Genomic DNA, 11,045 nt, shown 5'->3' on the forward strand with positions numbered 1-11,045 from the left:
ATTTGTTTGGTGAGAAGTCAAACTTTATAATGTTTGATCAAGTTTATCGAAAATCATTTAACACACACAATACAAAATCATTACCATTAGATTCATCATTGAATGTATTTTCACTTCATATAGATTTTATTGTAAATTTTCATATTTCTTTTCTATAAACTTGGGTCAAACTTTACAAAATTTCATTTTAGTCAAAGCTAATATACGAAGTAAATAAAAACGAAGGGAGCACACAAGTTATCAGATGCCACAGTCATACTCGCTTCTACTCCTTCTTTCTCCGAAGGGATCGATAATGATAAATTGTAAAGTGCAACTGGAAACATCCGAATCTTGAAGATAGACACGACAGGAATATTCTACCAAGCACAAGTTCATAAACTCTACACACAAGTACAGGGGATGATTTACACCACTGATGCTTACTCCAAAACTTTTTGGGGATGAGTAATACTGTACAGAATGAAAAATACATGCTAGCGTCTGAGAGATCAAGTGCCTTTGATTTCCTTACAAACCTAGTATTATGTACACACACATATGTTTTCTTCTTTTTATTCCTAACCAAGTGCCCACAATCTTCGTTATACATACATATATAATTATGCTTGCTTCAATAATATGGTCCCAGCCAAGGACTAGATTATCCTGTTTGCAGGATCTTCAGAATTCAGAAGCTTTGCTCCTGAAAAAAATACAACAAGAGATGTACCTTGTAAGTTCACTTATCTCAACCTCTCAAATTTAGAACCGGGCTACATTGACATTTGCATTTCAATGGGAGAAACATGCATGCCCCCATTTGTTTGGATAGTTTTGTGTAGATGCTAGGGCATGGTCGATCACTATAATTATTTTGTAGATGCTAGGCTAGGGCATGGTCGATCACTATAATTATTGATAGTTATGAGAAGTGTTTGAGCTGAGATCGATCACTATATATAGCTCTGAGCTAGGACCTGCTGATATTTCACACTTATAAACTGTAGACAAGAGACAAGGATCCGGTTGGGTTTTGGTTATACCTTGATTGATGAATCAGTTCCAAGCCCCCTGGGTGCTGTAGTTGGGGAAAGGGACCCTGCCGGACTCGATCAGCTTGATGTCGCCGTCAAGGATCTCGTAGTGGCGGCGCACCTCGTCGGCCGTCTTGGTGCCGCCCATGGCGCGGGACACCTTGAGCCAGCGGTCGGGCGTGCCCTCGCCGTAGTAGGCGAGTGCATCCTCGAACAGCTTGTTCTCCTTCTTGCTCCACTCCGGGTTGGCGCCGCCGCGGGATGCGCTCCTTGACCCAGAAGAAGACATCTCCAACTGGATCGGAAACCGAGCTACGTTTGCACTGATTGATGGCTTTTGCACTTGAGAAGCTCTGATGGTTATGGTTTGATGATCGCTGTGCTGCTTCGGTGCCCGCTATTTATAGGCGCTTGTAGCTCGTATCGCAGCTTGATTGCCATGTCGGCCTGAGGATTGAAAGGTCAGTGGCTAATTAGATTCTGAACTTTTTTGGACGAAGGTGCTTCCTTTGGAATGTAGATTCTCGTGCTGCGACTGCGATACGCATAATTTGTTGATCCACACGTCAACGTCTCAAATGTTGTTTGTTTTCTTGAACTTGCAGCAAAGAGTCAGGTTTCTACGGGTTTCGGATCATATTGCGATTAAGATTCAAAATAAAGTCGATCGAACAGCTAGCGTCTGGCCACTCCACCAGTCATTCCTAACGACGTGGCGTCCTCCCCAGCCGATGGGAAACATGGCGACGAGTTGGTGACTACGTCTGCACACTTTGGAGCTGCTCCATCCGATCGACGTGATAAGCAGATGCTCATGCCTCTTGGAGGGTGTTGAGTTGTGTTGTAATGGGTTGTTATGCATGCCCAAGTGTATAGGATCGAGGGCCTGCGTGCCTCATGACTCGGGCAATTCCCTGTGTATAAATACCATGTATGTAACACATAATCATCAATAGAGAGAGTGAATTGATTCTCCTACTGAGGGTGCAGTAACGATCAAGGCCACATGCAGAAATTCGCCTTTCTTGTCCACCGGTGCCCGCGCTATGGATCGAGCGAGGTACTAGATAGAGAGATAGGCCAGCTAGCTAGGGACCTAGGGTGGCGGGTGGGTATAGGAACGATCGAGCCGAGAGAATAATCTAGGGCACATCAGGATTGGGATGCCCTTTTTGGCTGGGGAAAAGGAGTAAATATTCTGAATCCTGGCTGAAGTGATGCCTGGATTCCAATCCCGCAAGTTGGTGCCTGGAATCCGAGGCAGATTCGGGATCCAGTTTGATGCAGACCTGCACCCGGTGGCTGCGTGTGAAACCCAGTCAAAAACACCTCGACGAACACTAATCTCCGTGCTTTGAGTTTGCCTAGTATGAGCTCTCTGCCTAGCAGAAATTCACCCTAAGTATAGCTGACAAGATGCATTTCAGAAAGGAGGTTCAGAAATCAGAATTTGAAGGGGGGATCCTGAAACCACGCTTTATGCAGATTATATTCCACGGAGATCGATCTGCTCGGCCCAATGCATCTCCGGTCTACTGTGCTGGGGCAAGATTCCTGGTTTATTTGGTCCACGGCGAGCACCCGATGGATCCGAGCGCCTCCACATGAGCTAGCTTCTCCCGTAAACATCGAGCATATGGCAGTGAAATCTTCGCGTTGTGGCATTGGGAGATCTCGCAATACCACGGCCCCCGTGGCCAACTGAGGAACATGAGCAGAGTCACAGCCTCACAGGACCATGGATCAAAGGCATCGCAACCTGATCAAGTGATCATGGCATAAAGTTAAATTCCTTCTCCAAACATATCGGAGACGTGGGTGGGGAGATTCATTCTTTCTTTTTGCCAAAAATTAGGCGTAAAGTGGTAGCTTTTGAGACAAAATGGTAAAATGGTAGGGTTGCATAAATTGTGGTAGTTTTTTGTTTGTTAAACACTCTGGGGAATATTATCACTCCCCACAATTTAGAACCGGGCTCACCGCCGATCTGCCAGCATATGACGTACCAGGAGCATATACCCGGGTGCAGCAGATCCAAAACGTACACCACATGCACATGCTTCAGAAGTCGCCACCACCATCAATCGCTGACCCATCTCCAGGAAAGAGATCCACATTATACTTGCGAGGCCGGCGGGCAACCGACCTCGCCACGGTGCCAAACATGCCACCGCCCTACGCTCATCCATCCAGCCTCATTCATCGCCAAGACTGAGCTGAACCATGCCGCTAAGACCCGCCGTAGTTGATGCGGTAGATGCCACGCCGCTCCACCTGCCAACCTCCAGACCACCACCATCGCTCGAGCCCTTGTCCGGAGCCCAACGCACACAACCACACTCTCCCTGAAACCCAAACCTCCCAAATGGCACCTCCATGGGGGGTATGATGCGCATGGTGCCACCGCCTCCCAATCCAAGGCTGAAAACTGAGATGAAGTTCGGTTTTGGGATGATACTTAAACATGTTTGTGGCTTTATATTGGTTGCTTTGGCTATGTAGATATAATATAGTCGTTAATAATACGGTAGCTATGAGGTCCTAGATCTGCCGCTGATGAGAAAGGAATCTACCACGTCAAGGGAATATCTAGAGCACACTTATTCACTGCGTTGTCATTGCTGTCGAAGCCACAACACCAGTCGACCGAAATTCCAACGACTGAGTCCTAAACCTACAGAAATTTGAAATATGCTTTCTCCCCGCTTTATCAATAAAGTAACCATCAAGTTTAACAGCAGCAAATGAAATAAAGTTGTCTGCTGGGGCATCAGCACAAACACGCCCAAAAAAGCATAAAGGAAATAAGAAAAAAACCACCAAATGGCCGGCCTGAACCTACAGAAAACATGACTTGAACGCGGGGCTCCATTGACCCACCTACTCACTGATATCCGTGAGGCCATCATGAGGAGAGGAGTCGCTAGAGAATGGTGGCAAAAAGGAGAACACCCTCGGGAATTGCCTCCGTTTATTTCCTGGGATTCAGTCTGTTTAGCAAGGTTTGGAGGGGCATCCATAAGTAACTCCAATTTGACAAAGATCAATGCAATATTTAAGGTTCATGGACTGCTTAAAATCATGGGCCAAAGGATTAATTGGCAGAGAAAATTGCAGCGAAATTTAGGCTAGCAGGCACAGCTCTCCTGCAATATCGGCGCTATCTCCCGCCATTTTGGGAGGCAAGCAAATAGTACGGCAGTTTCTAAACAGTGATAGCAGCGCAATTGCATTGACTCGCAAGCGGTTTAATTGGCACCTTAATCTTTCAAATATGTTTTCTGTGGAACACTACTCATCGCATTGATGAGGTCCCCTGTATACACACTATTAGTATTCAATCGTCATTTGAATAAATCTGGTGTTTGTGATAAGTTGACCAACATCAACCTACACACCAAATGTAATCACGTTACCCATTTTTCCCCAATCAAAGCCCGAGTAATTAAACTGGATGTTATAGGTGTAGATCCCATAATTGAGTGCACAGTCTCATTTTATTCTACGTACCACATTATTTAACAATGGGTATTGTAGAGCAAGCAGGTTGTCCCCAACCAGACAATCGTTTTCCTCCTGTCCCTGGCGCTGGCGCTGGAACCCTAGCCGCCGCCAGGAGACCAATCTTCCAGCGCCGTCCTTCGGCGGCTCCCCTCCGCCGGCGACCTCGGTCGTCAGTGGCGAGGGGGGCCGCCGGGATCCACGCGTGTGGATTGTTTTTTACTCTCTCGTAGTTTAGATTTTTAGGTTGTTCATCGTCTTCGTTTCGGCGGCAACGATGGCAGCGCTGAATAAAGATTCTTCGGATCCTTCCTTGACAAGGCCATCGGTCCTATGGTTGGGGATGGATTTGGAAACCAGTCTGTTCAAGCAAGGATGGCGAGGCGGCGGCGGCATCCTCGTGGTGGACATGTGTCCTCGGGCTCCGCCGTTACGACGGCGTTTGCTCCAGCGTCGACGCGGAGCTTGGGAGGTAGTCCAGGAGCGGATGCAGATTGTGGTCTGCATCGACGACATCTGGAAGACGGAACATGTGCTGGCTTCGTGGTTCGTGGATGACAGGTATGGTTTTCTTCTGCGACGTCTTAGTCGCGGTGGGGTGCCAGATCTGGAGTTCGATGGCGTGTCCGGGGTGTTGCCCCGGTCTGATTCGTTCAACGGTAATGGCTTCACTTTTGGTGAGCCACCTTGGAGGTCCGCAAAGCTGCATATCAGCGTTGGAGCCGCATCGAGCTCGGGTGAGGAGGTGATCCATCATTCTTTTCTTCGGTGGCTGCTGTCGTGGTGCCGGAGGCAGGTGATGGGCGTTGGTGTCAAGCTCAAAGATGTTCTGCTAGCTTTTCAGTTTTGTCATGTCGGTCCGTACGTGACTTGTACTTTAATCTTTATGATATGAATGAGACACGTATTACCATGCAAAAAAAAGGTTGTCCCCAACCAAGTATCTTTGCAAAAACTCGTAGAATGGCCATTGCCAACCTCAAACGAATCTCTCTTAAATAAAGAAGACTTGACTTCGTCAAGCCCTTCCAAAAAGGGGAGTCCATTGATTTTGCTTCCACCTGAGTTGGAGCTCTGGAATATAGATAAGCTCTTGCCGTACACCTTCCTTGTTAAGCAACTTGTATAGCTTTTTGCTAAGCAAGCACTTGTTTTTTATCTTTAAGTTTTTAATACCGAAACCACCTTGAGCCTTTGGCCAACAGAAGATATCCCACTTATCTAGTATGCACTTCTATTTATGCTCATCGCACTGTCAGAAGAAAATATATAAATAAAAATCAAGCCTTTTAAACACCCCTTCGGGCATTTCAAAAAAGGACAACATAAGCATGGGTAGACTTGTGATAATAGTGTTGATAAGAGTCAATCGTACCCCATATGACATGAGTTCCCCCTCCCAACTGTTGGGATTCTTTTCAAAGGGATCTTCGATAAATTTTCATTCTTTGTTTGTGAGCTTAGGGGTGGGGGTGGGGTGGGGGTGGGGAGGGGGCGTGAATCGGTATTCCAAGGTACACAAACGGAAGAGTTTCCACCTCACAACCAAAGAGTTGCCTATATTCATTCTCTTTTCGTTGGCCTTCCCAAAGCAAAATAGCTCGCTCTATGGAAATTTATTTTCAGACGCGAAAGCTGTCCGAAAAGACAAAGAATCAACTTCATGTTTTCACTTCATACAGATTTGCTATTGTAAATGTTCATATAGTTTTCTATAAAATTTGTTAAACTTTTCAAAGTTTGACTTCAGTCAATGCTAATATGGGGAATAAATAAAACGGAGGGAGTACACAAGTCATCAGATGGTACATAGTCATACTCACATCTACTCCATCTTCGCCGGAAGGGATCGATAATGATAACATGTAAAGTGCAATGTAAACATCTGAGTCTTGAACCAACTGATAGACAAACAGGAATATTCCACCAGCACAAGTTCATAAACAGTACACACAAGTACAGGTATTTACATCATTGATGTTTACTCCAAAACTTATTGGGGAGGAGTAATATTATACACAATGAAAAATACATGCAACCGTCTGCAAGACCTAGCGCAGTTGATTTGCTTACAAACCTAATATTATGTACACACACATATGTTTTCTTATTTATTCCTAACCAAGTGCCCACAATCTTCGTTGTACGGTACATAATTATGCTTGCTTCAATAACATGGTCCCGGCAAAGGACTAGATTATCAACAGGTAATCCGGTTTGCAGAATCTTCAGAATTCAGAAGCTTTGCTCCTGAAAAAAAAAACATCAAGAGATGTACCTTGTAAGTTAACATATCTCAACACTTCTCAAATTTAGAACTGGGATACATTGGCATTTGCATTTCAATGGGAGAAACATGCATGACCCCATTTGTTTCGATAGTTTTTTGTAGATGGTAGGCTAGGGCATGGTCGATCACTATAATTATTGATAGTTATGAGAAGTGATTGAGTTGAGATCGATCACTATATAGCTCTGAGCTAGGACCTGCTGATATTTCACACTTATAAACTGTAGACAAGAGACAAGGATCCGGTTGGGTTTTGGTTACCTTGATTGATGAATCAGTTCCAAGCCCCCTGGCCCTGGGTGTTGTAGTTGGGGAAAGTGACCCTGCCGGACTCGATGAGCTTGATGTCGCCGTCAAGTATCTCGTAGTGGCGGCGCACCTCGTCGGCTGTCTTGGTCCCGCCCATGGCGCGGGACACCTTGAGCCGGCGGTCTGGCGTGCCCTCGCCATAGTAGGCGAGTGCATCCTCGAACAGCTTGTTCTCCTTCTTGCTCCACTCCGGGTTGGCGCCGCCGCATGGTGAGCTCCTTGACCCAGAAGAAGACATCTCCAACTGGATAGGAATTGGTATATGTTTCTCGGAAACCGACCTAAGTTGGCGCTGTGTTTTTGCACTTGAGAAGCTCTAGTGGTAATGGTTTGATGATCTCTGTGCTGCTTCAGTGCCCGCTATTTATAGGAGCTTGGGGCGCCGCCCCGCCAGCCTTGGCGGCTTGGCGCTCGTATGGTATCGGGATTGCCATCGGCTTGGCGACTGAAAGGTCAGTGAGGCTAATTAGATTCTGATTCTGAACTTTTTGGATGAAGGTGCTTCCTTTGGAATGTGGATTCTGGTGCTGCGGTGCGCGCTTGGGAACAAAGGAGCACGATCCATCCGCACGTCAACGTCTCAAATGCATGCATGGCTCATTATTTTATGTTTTCTTGAACTTGCAGCAAAGAGTCAGGTTTCTTATCTACTGGTCCTGCCTTGCATTTCGATCATTTTGCGACAAGATTCAAAAGTCCAACAGGTAGCGTTTCCGGTCACTGCACCAACGTGGCGCCATCCGGCCGGGCCGATGGGCAACATGGCAACGTCTGCACACTCTCAAGCTTCTCTATCGGATCGACGTGATAAGCAGATGCTCATGCTTCACTACTGGAATTCTGACGTACACCGGGTGTCATGCTCTTCGCCGAGTGCTAAAACACGGACACTCGGCAAACATAACTTTACCGAGTGTCACTCTCGGCAAACCCAGCTTCACAGGAAACTGCCTTCTTTGCTGTCACTGCCCACGGCAAATAGGCACCGCACGGCAAACCGTGCAGAAGGCGAAAGCCGCTCACGGCAAAGAGGAGCCACGTGGCATGCCCGCCCGCAACAGACGACTCCATCAGTTAGTGCGTTCTTTACCGAGAGCCGCCATACGACACTCAGCAAAGTATATGCCACATCCTATTTTCTTTTTTTGTGTGTTCTTTCCTCCTGACATGGGGTCCTACTGGTCACATTTATCAGTAAAAGTTTCACATAACTTGCTAAATATTTTTGAAAAATGACGATATCGTTGCCGAGAGCCCCTCTCGGCAATCCTCCTGACCAGTAGGACAGCGTGGCCCACATGGTAGCTGACACTTTACAAAACTTTGCTGAGAGCTTGTCTCGGCAATGCTCGCTTCATTTCCGAGAGCTGTCCTCGAAAAAGGTGTGGCACATCAGTAATGTCTCCCAGACGACCAGGTTACCGAGAGGTGCTCTCGGTAGTATATCTTTTTCCGAGTGTTGCTCTCGGAAATCTTTCCCATCCATTATGCTGTTAAGCTATTTCTTTTCTGATTCCTACAGATAAAAACAACTATAGTGCAATTTGAAATAGTCCACACATATACACTGCAATTTGCAATTTGGAGTAGTCCACACACATATACAGTGCAAAGAGAGCCAGTAGCAGACTGACACGTGTCAGCCACCTATTGGGTGACTTTGCCGAGAGTGGCTCTCGCCAAAGTTGGCCCTCGGCCTGTTCGCCTGGTCCCACATGTCAGGAGCTGACACGTGTCAGTCACCTATTGGTTGACTTTGCCAAGAGTGGCTCTCGGCAAAGTTGGCCCTCGGCCTGTTCGCCTGGTCCCATCTGTCAGGAGCTAACACGTGTCAGTCTGCTACTGGCTTTCTTTGCCGAGAGTGGCACTCGGCAAAGAAGGACCTTGGCCTGCCCCCCTGGTCCCACGTGTCAGGAACCGCCGTCCCCGTCTGCTATCCGTTAGCTACTTTATTTTGCCGAGTGGTACTGTTTGGCTCTCGGCAAAGTCTTTGCCGAGTGCCCGTGTTCTGACTCTCGGCAAATTCCTATTTGCCGAAGAGGTGTACGCCGGGTGACGTTTGCCGAGGGTGACACTCGGCAAAGACTTTGCCGGCGGGTTCGGTCCTTTGCCGAGTGTCCGTGGCACTCGGCATTCATCAGAATTCCAGTAGTGCTTCTTGGAGGGTGCAGTAGCTCAGGGCCACATGCAGAAATTCGCCGGTCTTGTCAGTGCCCGCGCTATGGATCGAGCGAGATACTGGATAGAGAGATAGGCTAGCTAGGGTGGCGGTTGGGTATAGGAACGATCGAGCCGAGAGAATAATCTTCGGCACATCAGGAATGGGAATGGGATGCCCTTTTTGGCCGAGGAAAAGGAGTAAATATTCCGAATCCTGGCTGAAGTGATGTAGAGATCGCGTGGATTCCAATCCCGCAAGTTGGTGCCCTGGAATCTTGTTGGGCAATAAGCCGTGGCGAGCTAGGCGCGGTGCGTGCCTGCGTGCACGCGGTGAACGCGTCGGGCTCGGCCCATGGCAGCCTGGGTCGTGTGCGTGCGTGACCAGGTGTGTGTGCGTGTGTGTCTGTTGCGTCCGAGCGCATGGGCCGTTGCGTGTAAGCGAGTAGCGCGGAGCTCAGACCGCGTCGGGACGCTGGACCTGGTCGCACGGATTACGTGCGTGCGCGGCGGGAGTGCGGGCCGGGAGCGCGGTGACGTGGGTGAGTGCGTGTGTGGAGTGCGTGGGAGCATGGCGCGTGCGTGCGTGCGCGCGGGTATAAAGTCAACTCCCTCCATCCTCTGTAGCTTGCCGGATCGAGTTTGTGCTCGAGGAAAAAGAAAGGACGTACGTGCGGCGGGGCGTTCGAGCGCCGGCAAACCTCCTGTACTTGTTGTTTCCTTCTTCTCCCTCCTTCTTCTTCGTTGGTTCGGGCCACTCACACACACACACAGAGAGAGAGAGAGAGAGAGATCAGAGAGAGAGGAGAACTAGGGCTAGCTAGGGTTCGGGAGAGAGCCACGGCATCAACAATTGGCATCAAAGCGTCAGGTTGAGCAGTTCGCCGGAGTTCATGGCGCTGGTTCCACACAGCGGCGGCGGCGCGGGCGGTTCGGTGTCCATGAACATGTCGATGCTCACGACAGAGAACTATACCGTGTGGGCGATCAAGGCGCAGGCGATCCTTGATGCCCACATGCTGTGGGAGGCGGTGGCGCAGGCGAACGACGCGGCGGTCAACGAGAAGAAGTGCAAGACGACGAGGGCGCTGATCCTGTCGGGGCTGCCGGAGGACGTGCTGCTCTCGGTGGCGACGAAGCCCACCGCCAGAGAGGTATGGGACTCTCTGAAGGTGCGTTTTGTCGATGCCGAGCGGGTGCACGCGGCGAGGAGGGCGACGCTGCGCGGCGAGCTGGATCAGCTGAAGATGGAGGACGGCGAGTCCCTGGACGCGTATGCCGGAAGGCTTGCGGGCATGGCGGCGCGGTTCGCGGGCCTGGACGAGACGCTGGGTGACACGGAGCTGGTGAAGAAGCTCCTAGACACTGTGCCGGACCAGCTGTTCCCTGTCGTCGCCGGCATCGAGCAATTCTGCGTCCTCGAGGAGCTGACGTACGACGAGGCGCTCGGGAGGCTGCGCGCTTTCGACGAGCGGGTGCGGCGCCGCGGGCAGTGCAGCGGCGAGCGGGCGGACGGGCAACTCCTGTACACGGCGGCGCAGTGGCGAGCGTGGGAGCGGCGTCAAGGGGGAGCTCGCGACGATGACGACGACGCACGCAGCATGGCGACGCAGGATGGCGGCAACAGACTGTTAGAAAATTGTGGGCTATGCGGTCTACCCTCTAATTCCTCTGCCTTTTCCGTGGTGCCCCTCACAATGCATATTGAGGCTAGAGGGTAGGGACCTATTTATAGGCTCCACTTCTAGGTGTTTTAATATTCCACCTGTTTC

At 49.4% G+C, this 11,045-nt stretch overlaps 1 protein-coding gene across 1 annotated transcript; it reads right to left on the reverse strand.

Moving 5' to 3' along the window:
* Window positions 1–406: 406 nt before the first annotated feature.
* Window positions 407–1,332, reverse strand: LOC119305809 (transcription factor RADIALIS-like). Its single transcript, XM_037582226.1, has 2 exons — window positions 1,026–1,332; window positions 407–685 (listed from the first exon to the last, which is right to left on the reverse strand). Exon 1 carries the CDS (start codon window positions 1,303–1,305, stop codon window positions 1,039–1,041), a length of 267 nt encoding a protein of 88 aa, XP_037438123.1. The 5' UTR covers window positions 1,306–1,332; the 3' UTR covers window positions 407–685; window positions 1,026–1,038.
* Window positions 1,333–11,045: the final 9,713 nt, after the last annotated feature.

The sequence above is a fragment of the Triticum dicoccoides genome, chromosome 5B (assembly GCF_002162155.2).
Source record: "Triticum dicoccoides isolate Atlit2015 ecotype Zavitan chromosome 5B, WEW_v2.0, whole genome shotgun sequence".
NCBI classification, from domain to species: Eukaryota; Viridiplantae; Streptophyta; class Magnoliopsida; order Poales; family Poaceae; genus Triticum; species Triticum dicoccoides.